Below are 16,931 nucleotides of genomic sequence, written 5' to 3' on the forward strand. Positions count from 1 at the left end.
CTCATGGCTCTGGCAGGAGCTGCTTCCAGGAGGCAGCACACTTGAGGCAGGACTGTGTTGCTTTGGGCACTGTCTGCCTCTGTCTTGCTCCCAGGAGCTCACATCCAGTTCCTGAACTTCTCCACCGAGCCCAACCACGACTACATCGAAATCCGGAATGGCCCCTATGAGACTAGCCGCATGATGGGAAGATTCAGCGGAAACGAGCTTCCGAGCTCCCTCCTCTCCACGTCCCACGAGACCACCGTGTATTTCCACAGCGACCACTCCCAGAACCGGCCAGGATTCAAGCTGGAGTATCAGGGTAAGGACAAGGAGCACCGCCTTTGCTTCTCTGTCTATCCCCATCTCTTACCCCAACCACCCACCTTCCCAGCCTTCCATGGGGAAGACAGAACACCGGAAGGGGTGGGTTGCAGTGGCAGGTCCAGCCAGGGAAGCTTCCTTTTGGTGGCAGATCACTCCGGCCCCCACGGCCATCTAACCCCATTTGGCAGCTTAAGTTCTCCCACAGCCTTTTCAAGAGTGGCAGGCCCAGCAGCACCCTCTGAGGCTCCCAATCTGTAGTTATCCCTGGGCAAGTGTCCCATCTGTGCCTTCTCAGGTATCCCCAAGTGTCCAGCCAGTCACTTCCCCTCGGGCTTGGTGAACTGAATTACTTCCCCAGGGTCCTTCCCTGCACATCAAGCCCAATTACTCTCAGCAAAGCTCTTCCTATGACAGGATGGAGGATTCTAGTAACAGTCCCAAGGGCACCTCTAAGCCTTGCACAAGGAGCAGGTTTTCCTGTGAGGCCCAACCACACTCACCACAGCTCTACCTCCCTGAGGTGGGATCCTGTGACAGGCCTCACTCCTTCCGGGACATTCCCTGGAAAGAGCCCCATCTACACTCAGGTTCCCCTGTGTTGTGGACCATCCATCACCTGTGGATGTGGAGATTGTGCCCAACCTGTGCAACTGTACCTGGTGGTCCTGAGTAAGCCCAACATCCCACTTGGATGCTTCCCTTATTGTGACTGACTGAAGCATTTGTTCTAACACCTTTCTCAGATTCTTCCACTGAATTTTTAAAAATATTTTTAGATTTTTTTCCAATGCTAATTCATGTTTGTAAAAAAAAAAAAAAAAAAAAAAATGTAAGCACTGTAGATAATTTTGTGAGCACATTGTGTTAGCTCAGGCTGCTGTAACAAAATACCATAAGCCAAATGGCTTATAAACAACAGAAATTTATTTATCACAGTTCTGAGGGCTGGGAAGTCCAAGATCACAGTGCCAACAGATTCCACGTCTGGCGAAGACCCACTTTCTAGTTCATAGACAGTATCTTCTCACTGCATCCTCACATGGTGGAAGGGGCAAAAGAACTCTCTCAGGCCTCTTTTATAAAGGAACTAATCCCATTTATGAGGGTAGGCCACCAAAGGCCCTGCCTCCAAATACCCTCACATGGGGGATTAGGTTTCAACATAGGAATTTGAGGGGACAGAAATATTCAGGCCCTAATACCCATCACAGAAAGTCAAAATCCTCCCATAATCCCACCCCATCATTACCCTATGCAGAGATATACACTTTCAACAATTCAATATATATTCCCCCCTTTTTTCAGTATATGTATTGCTGTAGCTATATTTTTAGCCAAAATTGGAGCGTACTATAGTTTTGCAATTTTGTTTTTTAAAGTTAATTTTTAATTAAACAATTTACAAACATATTTATCTTGTTTTAAAAAAGAAAAATACAAGAAAGAAATTAAAACTTTACAAGTTAGGCCAAAGCTCTCTTTGTCTACAGCCACCAAACCCAGGATTATTCTCCAGAAACAGCTGTTGTTTAGGTGTGACCTTTCCAGGCCTGGATACATGTATGCTACATGTACCTGTGAAAACTATGTAACATCTTATAAAATTTTTTGAGCATGTTTTCTATATAAAGAGTACCATCCTATATGCAGCTTTCTGAGACTTGACTTCTTTATTCTGGAAATAATGTGGTGTGGATGGAGCTCCTCCCTTGCCAGAGAAGAATACTGAGCGGGGACTGGGCTTGTCATTTAGGGAAAGCCTTAAAGGGCATCCCACGAGGTGGGTGCAACTGAATCTGTTCTACAGGAGACTTCAGGGTTCCGGGGTCCGTCTCAGGGTAAACTTTGGTGAGTGTGGCTGGGCTTGTCACCTAGAGGGAGCCTCAGGAGAAGCTGGGCCTTACACCCAGACAGAGCCACTTCACTGGTGTTAGTACAGCTGCCACACCCAGGGAAGGTGTGTGCAGGCTCATCACAGAGGCCAGGCTTGCCCGAGGATGTCTGTGCCTATTATCTGGGAGGTGTGTACCTGTCAAACAGGTCATGATGCTTCGGATGGCTGTGATGTCACAGGAGGGACTTGGTCCCAAATATGTCCTCTCAGAGTCAGATGCAGTGCCTTCCCCCAAGGCGTTCCCTGTGTCTTAGTTTGTTAGGGCAACTATAAGAAAGTACCACAAACTGGGTGGCTTAAACCACAGAAACTTACTGTCCAGTGGCTCTGGGCCTGGATGTTCAAGACCAAGGTGTCAGCAGAGTTGGTTCCTTCTGAGGCCCATGAGGGAGACTCTGTCCAGGCCCCTCCCTTGGCTTCTGGTAGTTCGTGACAATCTTGGATTCTCAGCTCTTAGAAGTATCACCCCGACCTCTGGCTTCATCTTCACTTGATGCTCTTCATGTGCCTCTGTCTCCAAATTCCCACCTTCTATAAAGATACCAGTCATATTGGATCAGAGCCCACCCTAGTGACCTCATTTTAATATCCATAAGTTTGGTAAAGATCCTATCTATTTCCCGTAAGGTCATATTCACAAGGAGTGAAGTCATGAGCATATGAGTTTCAGGAGACACATTTCAGCTCAGCACTTGAGCACCTGCCAGGCCCAAGTGCTCTCTCCCTGAGACCTTCCCTGTCTGATAAATATAAGGAATGGTGGTGCCACCATTGTGCCAGGGACAGCTGCCTTGGGCCCACCCCGTGCACTGTGCCTTAACCCTAGACAACAGGCACAGTCGTGCCACTGAATCCCTGTGATGGGACCGGCCACTCACTGTGCTCCACGTGTGATGAGCCCACTTGTCCTTGTAAAAATTGTCCCTGTGTGGCCACTTCAGATTCTCCATTGACTCCCCCAACAGAAGAGGCCTAACTACCCCCACAGAGCCCTGGCCTTGGGCTCACTCGCCCCTGCTTCCCCAGCCCCTACCTTGGGAAATGCTCCCACAATGGCCACCCTGCACAAGGGGCCCCTCTGTCCCCCTGAGGTTTCCTGGACGACAAGCCAACATTCGGGGCTAGCGTCCCTCCCTGGGATGGGCCTGTCTCTGCTGCTGAGGTTTGCAGCCTCCAGAGGCCCAGTCCTCCTCTGAAGACTTTGCCTGTGTAGGGAGGCCAGGGGGCAGCGAGTTGCCTTCAGACACCCAGCTCCTCCACCAGGAGTTGGCCCAACGTGTGAGAGGCACAGCAACGTCCAACGGGGCTTCCACCCTGTAATGGGCCCCCTCCTCCCACAAGCGTGTGACCTTCAGGACTCGCCTGGATGTTCGCCTTCAGTCCCAGGCCCAGCTACTCCCTCAGCGTTCACCTGTCTGCCACAGTCCCAAAGACTCCTGTGGAGCCACACATGGCGCCGGGGCACCTGCCCCCCTCAGACTTGGGCTACACCCCCATTAAGGCTTCTCATTTGGGGTGATCCCAACCTCTCGGGCTAGGTTGTCTCTAGGGCCAGAGGCCTAAGTACTCCCACAGAGACCTCATCGTTTGTGATAGGCCCAAATAATTCTCCCTGACCATAAGCCCACACTCTCCGTTTACACCTTCCTCTGCCATATGGAGCTGCACCTTGTAAGCAAGCTCTGACCACTCTCCCCAGATTTTTTCTCTGGGGAAAGACCCAGCTTCATAAAGGAGTCATTATCCTCACTGAGGCTGTTTCTGGCAGACAGACCTAGCTCTCTATGGCCCCTCAACTTTCCTTAGAAGTCCAACTCTTTACTCTCTCTCAAAATTCCTCCAATTGACACTCTGCACTTCCCATGCTAGGGTCTTCTTTTCTCTTCTTCGAGTAAAGATTCCCATTAAGTTCTTAGTGGCAGCATAAAGAACTCCTAGCCAGGCCTCCTGGTCCTACATGCTTAATGTGTTCCATGACAATTTCTCAGGAGGGTTCTGTTTATAAAGAACTTGGGGAAATAGCTAAGACGTACAACTGTCCCCAAATGCTAGGCATCATCATTATTAATGTCTTAAAATAATGTCATTTTGGTTGAAATGGTGTCTACCTGATTATGGCACTATTTGGAAGTGTGTTCCCACTGTCACCACTTGTGTCCCTTTAGAACAAACCCACCTGCCCCCGTGAGGAGTCCTTCTTTGGGGAAGTTCATGCTTCCTCCTCTTAGGGTTTATTTCTGCCTTATATGGCCAACCTCTCCCTTTAAAGCTTCTTCCAGGGGAACAGGCTCTGAGGTTTCTCTCAGTGTCAAGGTACTCTCACTGAAGTTTCTGTCTTTTTGAAGAGCCTAGATCCTTCCACTGGAGATGATTCCTGTAGGAGAGGCCCAGCTGCTCTCATCAAGGCTGCTCCTGGCTTCTCACACACAGCCACTCCCTTCATTCCGTCCCCATCTCTAGGTCCACATGGTTACCCTGAGCCTTTCTGCAAAGACCCAACCCATCCCATTGGGTTGCCTCCTGGGCAAAAGGCTCCCTGCTTTCGCTAAGACTTTCATTGCCAAAAGGTCCAAACCCCGGTGCCACAGGGCCAGGACAGGGGCTGAGCAGCCGCCCCACCCCTGTGGCTGCGCAGTTTTTGGCACACCCAATTACCTCGATGATTTCCCAGGGAAACCTGCCCAATTCCTCCCCCGAGACTTCCCTGTGAGGTACTGAATGGAAACACAGCCACCATTATCACGTGAGTGCTTAGGAAATGTTAGCTTCGAGATCCGCGTTATTGACATTGTTATTATGTATAAGAAACACATCTATTTCCAAGGAGCATCCAGCCGGTCCCAACTACTTCCACTGAGGATTCCCACTGTAGGAACATTCTTTCCCCTCCCACTGCCAATTTCCTGAGTGGAGTGGGCCCAATTACTGCCACAAAGGCTGTTCTGTGTCCTGTGGACCCAATTCATCAAAGGCCTTGCTCAGGAATCTCTCACTGGCCTCTCCCCGATGGACTGACCTCAGCTGCTTCCCCAGAGGAATCTCCTATAGAATCATGCCACCCACTCTCATGGAAGCAGCTTCCCTGCTCTTTGAAGGGACTTGCTTTATGATAGTCACACGTCCCATAGCCCAGCTACTCCCTCTGAAAAGCTTCTCACCTTGCCACAGATTTGACTTACTCCCACCAGATTTCTTCCTTCCTGAGAGGTTTTGATCTCTCGGAGTTGGAAAGAACCAACTCAACTCCTCCCGTCGCCGCTTCCTATGTCTGGGAACTTGATCCTGGTTGTGAAGGTTCAATGAGATAAGCAACATGAAAGGAGTTAGGCCAGCGCCTGGCCCCCAGTGGCGCTCAGTGAATAGAGGTTCAGTTGAGCAATGTCTTCCTTGAGTCTTCTTTTCCTATGGAATTATTAATAATAGATACTATTTACTGAGCTTTCACCATGTGCCAGTACTGTGGAAAGAGCTATGTATGTGTTATCCTACGTAGTCCTCAAAATAATCATTCTATACACAGGAAAACTGAAGCGTACAGAAGTTAAATTACTTACCCAAAGCCAAAGACTCGTACATGACAAAGGTCCATCTGAGTCCAAGTCGTGAGGCTTTACCACTATGCTCTCTGCCACTCCTATTTTCTGGTCGGAGAGAATAAAGCAACTTTTTCTTCCAATCTTTTCCAGCCTATGAACTTCAAGAGTGCCCAGACCCAGAGCCCTTTGCCAATGGCATTGTGAGGGGAGCTGGCTACAACGTGGGACAATCAGTGACCTTTGAGTGCCTCCCAGGGTATCAATTGACTGGACATCCTGTCCTCACATGTCAACATGGCACCAACCGGAACTGGGACCACCCCCTGCCCAAGTGTGAAGGTATGTCCCTCCCTCATCCCCAGCAGTTCTTCCTCAGGTGCTCGTAGAGACTGGTCCAGAGCAATCCCCTGTTCCACCTGCCTGCTCCATGGGATCTCCAGGGCTGGAGGTCCAGGCAAACCATGGTCCATCCTGTTTTCACATGGTGTGGTCCAGCGTCTCCACGGAGAGGGTCCTGGTGACAGGGCTCCGGGCCAGCACTAGGGAGGACCTGGAGGAGATGTAGGCCACAGCCAAGAGGAAGACATACCCAGCCCTGGGGAAGATCCACCCTGACAGGCTGGAGGACCCCCATTGGAAGGGAAGGTTCCACGTGAGGGAGTGGGAGCCCAATGTATGCTGAGGGCTGGAGAGGTAGAGTTAATCCAGGCACATGCCCAAAGGGAGAAGAGGATGAAGCCTCTTTCTAAGAACTCTCTTGCACCCCTCTTCATCTTCCCCCTCCCTGCTCCATTATACTCTCCTCCTACACGGGACTGGAGAGACCTGAGTTGATCTATCAGGGAGCTGGAGGTGGCACTTCCTTGGGTCTTCTTCCTTACCCAGAACCGGGATGGAAGGTGACCAAGAGCTTGTGCTGCCTCCAGCCTCATCTGCACACTTCAGTTCCATTTGCCTTCCCTCTTCATTCTGGCAGCCCAGCATTTTCCTGGAGGAGAGGCAGGAATTTGTCTTGAAAAAGGAAGCCTTAGCAAGGGCAATAACCCAGGAAAAAGTGCCCCAGGTCTGGGATCAGATTACCCCAGGCTCCAACTCAAACCCCTTTGCCTCTCTAAGCTTCAGGTTCTTCCTCAGTGAAATGGAACTTCTCATCTATATTTCACAAGAGCTGAAGGATTTCACAGATGGCTCACTCTCAGACTCAAACTCTCAGTTTAACTCTCAATGGAAAGAGGGACCTTGTTTGCAAAACTGAGCCGTTCTGGTGTTGGAATGTAAAACCGTGATTTCTAAAACTATTATAGCCTCAGTTCATTTTTCAGATTTTCAGAGCTCTGCTGTGCGTAACCAGTGGGTCATTCCACAATTGTTAGCCCATCACGTGCTGTGCAACAAGCCTCATCGTGGGCTTTCTTCCCTTCTCATGCCTTGTTTGTCTTTTTATGGCATCACGGGAGAGAGAAAAGAGCAGCGCTTTCTCAGTCTGCTGGCTTGAGCCAGAAGCCCCTCTTCTTCCTCAGAAACCTTCTTCCCTTGGCTTCTCTGACACCATACTCTCTTGCTTTCTCCCATGTCCCTTAGGGCAAATTTTAAGCCGCTTAATATAGCACACATGACCCTTAGGTTAGGGCCTAGTCCCTGCTGACCTCCCATATTCTCCACTCTTACAGATTTTATGTTCCAGCTAAGCTGAAATACTTTGTGTTCCAGTGTGCCATGTTTTCTTGCCTCTGGGTCTTAGCATATGTTGTTCCTTTCCCATACAACATTCCTCTCTCTTACCTTGCCTACTTAGCCCTAGTCATCCCTTAGGTCTGAGTATAAATGTGAATTATACCAAGAATCCAAGGCCAGGCGCAGTGGCTCACACATGTAATCCCAGCACTTTGGGAGGCTGAGGCGGGTGGATCACGAGGTCAGGAGATCAAGACTATCCTGGCTAACACGGTGAAACCCCGTCTCTGCTAAAAATACAAAAAATTAGCCAGGCGTGGTGGCGGGCACCTGTAGTTCCAGCTACTCGGGAGGCTGAGGCAGTAGAATGGCATGAACCTGGGAGGCGGAGCTTGCAGTGAGCCGAGATCGCGCCACCGCACCCCAGCTTGGGTGACAGACCGAGACTCCATCTCAAAAACAAAAACAAAAACAAATCCTTTCTTACAAAACCAGATGCAGGGCTCCCCCAAACACCCCTGTGGCATTCACAATGATGACATGGTCCAGCCTGTGCTACAGATGCTGGTGTGTTTGGCTATGTCCCAGTAGTGTGCGTGCCTGGGACAGAACTGGAGTACCTTGCTCCCCACTGTCTCCCAGGCAGTGCCTGGCACCCAGGAGATATTCAGCTTATGTAGCAGGGATGGCGTGTACCTGTGCACCACTTTTGGGATGTATGTGCATTCACAGGACCCCTGGCCTCTGCTTGGAGTCTATTGGGATTCTCTCTCAGTCTGGTCTGCCCCGTCCAGATGTCTGCTCGATGCCCCATGTCAGCTACAACACTCATTATTCTGGACCATGGTGTTTGGGGATTTTTGTCCACCATCCCTGTCTGTTTTCCTCCCTGGTGACTGACTCTGAATACCATGAAGATGTCAAAGTCTCTTCATCCCCCTGCCTGAGGCCTAAATCAGTGAGACCAAAATTGGGTGTTGCTTTTGGGGAACAGGAAGATAAGGAGAGAGGATCTTATCTACATAGCAAATGCCTCCTCTTCCGGCGCCTGGGCTGAACATTTTGCCTGCATTGTTTCACCTCATCACCACCACAATCCTATGGGGGAGGTATTCTTAGTCCCATTTTACAGGCGAGGAAATGGAGACTCAGAGAGGCTGAATTACTTATCTAAGAGTATCTGCTCAATAAATGGTTCGGCTATGATTTGAACCCAACCTTAGCCTCACCCCAGGAACCCTCAACTCAAAGTCTAGACCACTAGTACCATTCTAGAAAGAGCAGATCAAAGAAAGAAAGATTTTCCCAATTTCTTAGCTCTTCCCAGCAAAAGCGCTGCAGCTCTGACCCTAACATCTGCTTCCTCCCATTGCTGGGAAGGGAAAGGGGACAGCTTCAGTGCATCCTTTCTTCTTGGCAGTTATCTTCATAAGAAAGAGAAAGAGGGAGGCTGAGGCAGACACACAGAGGGGCCTGCAGTGACAGTTGAGAGCTAGCCAGGGTGTTCTGTGTGGGGACTGGTGGGTAGAAACAGGTGTGGCCATCGTCAGCTTGGCCTCCCCTCCCACATCCCACCTGACCTCCCTGACAGGATGATTAGTTCTAGGAGCTGGGAGTTCCTCATGAAGCCATCTGAATTCTTAGGTGGGTACCGAGGCCCTGCACTTACGTTTGTGTTCCCTTCTTGGCAGTCCCTTGTGGCGGGAATATCACTTCTTCCAACGGCACTGTGTACTCCCCGGGGTTCCCTAGCCCGTACTCCAGCTCCCAGGACTGTGTCTGGCTGATCACCGTGCCCATTGGCCATGGCGTCCGCCTGAACCTCAGCCTGCTGCAGACAGAGCCCTCTGGAGATTTCATCACCATCTGGTAGGCCAGGTGCCATGTCAACAGCCAATTAGATAAGAGTATTAGTGGGGTTCTACACTGGGTTACCAGTCAGTTACCTATTGGTTTAGAAAAACCAAGAACTGAGTGGTTTTAAAGGCTGTCAGCCTCCTGGGTTTCAAATAAACATAGTGGAATGGGGCTCAGCTGCAATGGGCCATTATGGCTCCTTGAAGGGAGAGGAATGGGAGGGCAGTGGCTCCCAGCCTGCAGCCCCGCCAGGGCCAGGGAAAGTACCAACAGGTGTGTTAACGGGAGTAGGCGTGGGTACATAGACTTTTCTTAGTATTTCCAGAGTTCAAACCAACATTCTACATGTACCTGGGCTAAGCCACCCAGACTAATTGAAGAGATTTGAAGTGAAATTTTGTGATGTTCCATTGGTCATCTGGTGCTGAGCCAGCACTTTTCAGCAGAACTTTCTGCAGTGATGGAAATGTTCTATGTGTATGCTGGCCAATATGGTAGTCACTGGCTACAGAGCATTTGGATATGACGGAGGATCTGATTTTTAAATGTTATTTAATCTTGATAATTTAAATGTAAATAGCCATGTGTGGCTGGCAGTGGCTGAATTGGACAGCTCAGCTCTGAGTTATGTAGTTATATATAAAAAGAGTTAATTTTAAATTGGGAATACAAATTAGCATTTGATATGTGCAGTTTCCTGGACAGTTTCTTCCCAAACCACTGGATCTTTGGAAGAGCACATAATTTTAAAATTCCTTCGTTTGGTGGTTACTGCCATTCTGGGAATCATCAGGGGTTAGGGGAATTCTCTTCCAAAATTCCCAGGGCTTGGATAACTGTAACCAGACTGCCCCGGGTTAGGTTCCAGCATGATTTCCAAGCAATGGCTAGGGACAGATAGGAGGGGTTAGATAAGGTTTCAGGGAAGAAATCCTTTGCCCCAGAAGGCATTGTGGGTATCCTCTTTGCTTGGAAGACAAGGAAATGGAGCCGGTGTGCATAGCAGCAGGTTCCTACACCAGCTCCTGAGCCCTGTCCTAGTGCTGCCCCAGACTGAGAGGACCTGTGGTAAGACCCACACCCTTGCTCCATGGAGCCTGAATTTCCCCCAGGAGCCCACTGGGCTAGTGAAGAATCAGGTGAATGAGGAATCAGTGTGAGCTTCACCGATTCTATCAACTATGTTGGGAGACCAAGTTGGGAATGGTTGGGAGAGGTGTCTAGGGCATGGTGTGGGAAAGTTTGGTACAAAAAGAATCATAGCTTCCCACTCCAGGTCTGTCCTAAGGCCACCGATGGCACCAAGTGGAACAGGCAGCTGTGATGACTAGTGATATGCCAGGACCTTATTTCCTATGTACAGGGATGGGCCACAGCAAACAGCACCACGGCTCGGCGTCTTCACCCGGAGCATGGCCAAGAAAACAGTGCACAGCTCTTCCAACCAGGTCCTGCTCAAGTTCCACCGCGATGCAGCCACAGGGGGAGTCTTCGCCATAGCTTTCTCCGGTCAGTATGGAAACCTGGCCTGGTGGGAAGGGCCAGGCTTTCAAGTCAAGGCTGAGCTTGACTCCCAGCTCCACCATTTGCAGATCAAGTGACCTTGAGTGAGTTGAATAACCTCTTGGAGCCTCAGTGTCTTCAGAGTTATGAGAATTAAATGTATTAGCCTATGTGAGAGCTCTCAGCGCAGGGTTCTGTAAATGCAAGTTTTCCTCCTATTCCACACTGCCAGGGCAGAGAGGCACAGAAGCCCAATCCTTGGTGCCACGTCCACTCATTCACATCAACTCACTGGCTGAGTCGTCCCTATACCTGTGCCCCAGCTTGTCCCTTAGCATTTTCTAGCACGATCTCCCTCTCCAAAGGGATCTAGGGCCTCTGCTGACCTCTCAAGGAGCACTGTGTTTTTGTGCACAAATGAAGGCATTGTGATTTCGAGTAGGAAGAGTATGAACAATTCAGGGTAGATATGTCTTTATTGGCAGCCTGTTTTCTTCTACGAGTCCCAAGTTAGGGATCTGGATATTTCCTCATTTTTATTATAGTGGAATTGCCTAGAGAAACTTATAGAATGTTCTCTGTGGACTTGTGCCCTTCTATGGAATGATGCACATATTTGCAATTTACAGATCACTGCAGATATTTTAACCAGAAATCAGGAAAGCTGGATTTTATTCCCAGCTCCACCTGGGGCCAGCTGTGTGAAACCTTGCACAGGTCCCTTCCCCACTTGAGACCTCAGTTTCTTCACCTGTAGAATTACAGGTTTGGAGTTTGTGACCTGTAAGAATTCTGTGAGGTAGTAAGGCAAATATCCTAACCCCCATTTTACAAATGAAGAAATGGGGCAAAGGAAGGCTCAAGTACTTGCCCAAAACCATGTAGATAGAACTGGAAACAGAACCCAGCCCCTGCAGTATCTGCTACAGTATCTGCTCTGGTGTGACTATACAGTGTTGCTACATCATGCATGCACTAGCAGAAACACACTAAGACTGTGAAAGAGGCAGTGAAAGAAACAGAAACTGACAGAGAGAAACAAGGATGTAAAGAGCCTAAGTAGCTGTGATTGCCATTCCCAGGAGCTATCATCCAGGGTGAGTGCAATGTGGGAATGAGACTCTGCCCCCTCCATCTGCTCAGTTCCCATGCCCCTCTTGTTGGGCACACTTGTTGCTCCACTAATGAGATCCAGGCTTTAAGACTCTGTCATTTTGACTTGTGACTTTCCTATAGAGTGATAGAGTATGGACTTCAGAGTCACAGACAGGTTCAAACCTTGGCTGTGACACATACAAGCTATGTAACCTTGTCTGTTGTTTCACCTTTCTGAGCCTCAGTGTTATTATGCACAAAATAGGAATAATATAAGTACTTAACTTCTTAGAGTTAAATGAAACAATGGTTGGAAATCCTTAGCTCTAGGCACAGAGTACAAAAGATGATCAGTAAATTATAGTTCTAATAGTCATCATTGTCATGATTATTTGTATTATATTTAGATATTGACAGTCTTGGTGTGAAGTTACCTTGATGCTAGGCCAGGTCTCTTGTTCCTATTCCTGAGCCCTCACCTGTACCAGAACCAGGTAAAGGAGGCTCAGCACAGCCCCAGGCCATCCTTATTTCCAAGTTCTTCTCAGTAAGGTCTTTCAGTGAGAGTGCTTGCCTAAGGGCATAGTGCTCCTTCTGTCTCTTAGATGAGACATAAGGCCCTTGCTATGGTGTAAATGCTTAGGTCCTCCCAGAATTCATATGCTGAAATCCTAACCCCCAAGGTGATGGTATTAGGAGGTGGGGCCTTTGGGAGGCGATTAGGTCAGACAACAGAGCCCTCATGAATGGGATTAGTGCCTTTATCAGAGACCTACAGAATCACTGCTCTGAAGCCTTCTCAGTGGAAAGAGCTAGGAAACACAGAGGCCCAGGCGGGTGGATCACCTGAGGTGAGGAGTTCAAGACCAGCCTGACCAACATGGAGAAACCCCATCTCTACTAAACATACAAAATTAGACAGGTGTGGTGGCACATGCCTGTAATCCTAGCTACTCAAGAGGCTGAGGCAGAAGAATCGCTTGAACCCAGGAGGCAGAGGCTGCAGTGAGCCAAGAGCATGCCATTGCACTCCAGCCTGGGCAACAAGAACAAAACTCCATCTCAAAAAAATAAAATGAAAATAAAGAAAAGAAAAGAAACACAGGAAACTCATTTGCCGCTTTCACCACATGAGGACACAGCATAAAGACAGCTGTCCATGAACCAGTAAGCAGGCCCTTACCAGACATCAAAATTGCCAGTCCCTTCAACTTGGACTTCCCAGCCCCTAGAACTGTGATGACTAAATTTCTGTTGTTTAGAAGTCACCCAGTCTATGGTAATTTGTTATAGCAGCCTGAATGGATTAAAACAGCCATTCGTTCCCAGCTTAGACCATAGCCCAAGGCTTCATTGACCACAGGAGCAGGCAAGGGTCTGGGGCAAGAGAGGAGGAACTGCTGTGCCCAGATCAGCAGGTTCAAGTGGGAGAGGCACTGGACTAGGGGATGAGTGAGCAAGAGAGGCACATTCCATGCCTCATAGAACTTTTGGTAAGTTGTGGAATTTATCCTACATATAAAAAGTATATGTAACACGTATGTGCAGTTTAAAAAATAATAAAATGAACACCATCATTGAGCCTAAGACAAAGAACACCTAAGCCTTTCAAGCTCTGTTCCTTCCTCAACACATTCCCCTACCCTACCCTGAGAGTTAACCGTGATCCTGTACTTTTGGTTAATCATTCATTGCTTTTCTTTTTATTTTACTCCATATCTGTGTCTCCAAAAATATATTCTTTAATTTTGCATGTTATTTCTGTTATGTAAAGACAATCATTCTATAAATGTTCTTCTGCAACCTGCTTTTCTCACTCAAAATTGAGTTTTTGAAATTCATGTTGGTGCATGTAACTGTACTTAACTCATTTTTCAATGCTGTATGATTTCATTGCATGAAAATATAACCATGTATTTAGTCTACTGTTAACACTTAAGTTGTTTCATTTCAAGCAATATGAACATTGTTGCTTATTCCTTATTGTGAACACCTACAAGGGTTTCTCTTCAGTACATGTCTGTGTGGAGTTGTGAGATTGTAAATATCCACGTATTTAGTTTCACTAGGTAATGCCCAATTTATCTTAGAAGCAGTTATAACCATTTACACTCTTCCCAGCAACTGAAATAGAGTTCCTATTGCTCTACATCCTTGAAAACACGGGGTTTTAGCAGACTTTACATTTCTACCAATCTGGTAGATGCATGAAATGTCATTTCACTTGTGTGCTTGTGATGAGGCAGAGCATGCTTTCCTGTGTTACTAAGTGTTCATGCTTCCTGCTCTGTGAAATGTCTGCTCCCCAGACAGCTTTCCTGCTCCAAGGAGAGAGAGATAATGAGCAACTAAGAGGACAAAATTTTTGTGAATCATAACCAATGCTACAAAAGACATAAAAGGATAAGATAGTAAACAAAAACTTGGAGAATTCCATGCAAAGTAATTGTGGAAAACCTAAGAGTGGATATTCAAGATAAGAACTAAAGAAAAAAAGGAGCTAGACTTGCAAAAAGTGGACACTGAAAGTGGGGTTGGGGAAAGAATTTTTGCCTTTCTCCAGGCAAACAGCCCTAAGGAACTTTCTTTTCATATGAGGATCAATAAGAAAAAGGAAAAACACCTTAAGGAGACCTGTGAAAGATTTTATAACATTAAAAATTAGAACATGAAATTTGAATTACAGAGAAAAATGCCCTTGAAGAAAACATGGTTTAGGAACTAGAAGTAATAGAAATAAATTTGGGGAAGCATCTTCTTCTAGTATAAATCTAGATAACATGGACTCCAAATAACAGGTGAAATGTTCAGGCAGCACACAAATGAAAAGAAAGGCCTGGCCAAGAGATAAATAAAAGAAAAGCTAAATCTCTTCCCTTCCCCCCTTGAACAATTCAGTCCTAAAGCTGTGAGTTGGGACAAAGCAAAGACGTCTAATATGGTTTGGTTGTGTCCCCACCCAAATCTCATCTTGAATTGTAGTTCCCATAATCCCCTTATGTCGTGGGAGGGACCAGGTGGAGATAATTGAATCATGGGGGCCAGTTTCCCCCATCCTGTTCTCATGATAGTGAGTTAGTTCTCACAAGATCTGGTGGTTTTATAAGGGTCTTCTCCCCTTTGCTGGGCTCTCATTCTTCTCCTTCCTGCTGCCATGTGAAGAAAGACATGTTTGCTTCGCCTTCTCCCATGATTGCAAGTTTCCTGAGGCCTCCCCAGCCATGCTGAACTGTGAGTCAATTAAACCTCTTTCCTTTATGAATTACCCAATCTCAGGTATGTCTTTATTAGCAGTGTGAGAACAGACCAATACAGCATCCATACTTGTCAGGCAAGAGGGAGTGTGAACCATTGTAGCCCAGGCTGGGGTGTCAGGGGGAGCCACACTGATGGGCTGCCTGGCACGGGCAACTGCAGTTTAGGTATCTGTACAGGGATGGAGCTGACACAAGGTGTCAGAGCTCTGTGCAGGATGAGCAGACACCTATGTAGGGTATTGGAGCCCAAGCAGAGGAAGTCGGGCATCCACACAGAGAAAGATCAGCCCAGCAAAGGAAGTCAGAGCCCAAGTAGAGTGAGGAGGGAGGGGTCAGCAGAAATGAGACCTTGGTTCCAGATGGGTTATTGATCAAATAAGTTAACACCTTAAGGACAATAGAAGGCAGGTGTCTCACTGTCAGAGAAGAGGGTTAGAACTATATAGAGAGCAAAAATTATAATATACCCAATGGTGTTAAATTTGAATTGGATGTATCAGTGTGAGCTTATGGTTTTCAATGTGTAGAGAAATGGAAGAAAATACGAGTGTGTGGGTGGGGCATGTATGAGTACATGTGCGTATGCACATACATTTCTTAGCTCTTTCTACTGAGAAGGCTTCAGAGCGGTGATTCTTCAGTAGTAATGAGCACATCTAGCTCATTAGTTCCTGAATCTAGGCATTGGTTCCTAAACAACATTTTCTGCTAAAATGGACCAGGGTTTCTTGAAGAAATGGCTGATCCCAAGCCTGGGGCAGAGAAAGTAGAAAACAAACCAGGAATATCTTATGGCAGAAAGTAAGGAAATGCCCAAGGCATGATGGAGACATGCCAAAGGGACATAGAAGCTGGCTTGGAGGGGTTCTCACTGACCATATTGGGAATAATTTGAGAATCAAAGTCTTTTAAAATACTAAGAAATGGTGGTAACCTATTGAATCAAGCAGAATACTATGTATATCCACACAGACATTAATTACACCTTTTTTTTTTTTTTTTTTTTTTTGAGATGGAGTCTCACTTTGTTGCACAGGCTGGAGTGCAGTGGTACGATCTCGGCTCACTGCAAGCTCTGCCTCCTGGGTTCACACCATTCTCCTGCCTCAGCCTCCTGAGTAGCTGAGACTACAGGCACCCACTACCACGCCCAGCTAATTTTTTTGTATTTTTAGTAGAGACGGGGTTTGACCGTGTTAGCCAGGATGGTCTCCATCTCCTGACCTCGTGATCTGCCCGCCTCGGCCTCCCAAAGTGCTGGGATTACAGGCATGAGCTACCACGCCCAGCCAATTACAAGTTATTTTAAGGAATGGGATATTTACATAACTTCAGACTACCCACCACCACACACACACACACACACAATAATAACGAAGGGAAAAAGAAGTGGAGAAGACTGGAAGACACACCCACCTCATCGATAATGGGACAAATTGAAATCATACCCTGGCTGAGAGGATGCAGTGAGAAGAAGCTAGCATCAGTTCTGTGATTATCCAGTCACAGAAGCATAAGCTGAACGTAATCAGGAGGAAACACCAGGCAAACCTAACTTGAAGGACAGTGTCAACTCCCCGACAGGCAATCTTCAAAAGTGTAAAAGTCCTGAAGGTCAAGTAAAGACACGGGAACCATTCCAGACTGAAGGAGACCAAAGAGACGTGATAATGAAATGCAACATGTGATTCAGAACTGGATCAATAAATTTTCAAGGAATTTATCGGAAAAACAAGTGAAACTTGAAGGAGATGTGAAGATTCGATGGCAGTAATATGTCAGTGTTAATTTCCCAATGTTGATGGT

At 47.4% G+C, this 16,931-nt stretch overlaps 1 protein-coding gene across 1 annotated transcript in view; it reads left to right on the plus strand.

Annotated features, from left to right (window-relative positions):
• Positions 1-16,931, plus strand: part of CSMD2 (CUB and Sushi multiple domains 2) — a 432,839-nt gene that overhangs the window by 330,917 nt on the left and 84,991 nt on the right. The window contains exons 39-43 of the mRNA XM_011972538.1: positions 95-304; positions 5,372-5,497; positions 5,890-6,078; positions 9,105-9,282; positions 10,634-10,779. Of these exons, the coding sequence (XP_011827928.1) occupies positions 95-304; positions 5,372-5,497; positions 5,890-6,078; positions 9,105-9,282; positions 10,634-10,779 (849 nt within the window). The remainder of the gene's footprint in view (positions 1-94; positions 305-5,371; positions 5,498-5,889; positions 6,079-9,104; positions 9,283-10,633; positions 10,780-16,931) is intronic.

Source organism: Mandrillus leucophaeus, unplaced genomic scaffold (genome assembly GCF_000951045.1).
Source record: "Mandrillus leucophaeus isolate KB7577 unplaced genomic scaffold, Mleu.le_1.0 Scaffold1297, whole genome shotgun sequence".
In the NCBI taxonomy this organism is placed as follows: domain Eukaryota; kingdom Metazoa; phylum Chordata; class Mammalia; order Primates; family Cercopithecidae; genus Mandrillus; species Mandrillus leucophaeus.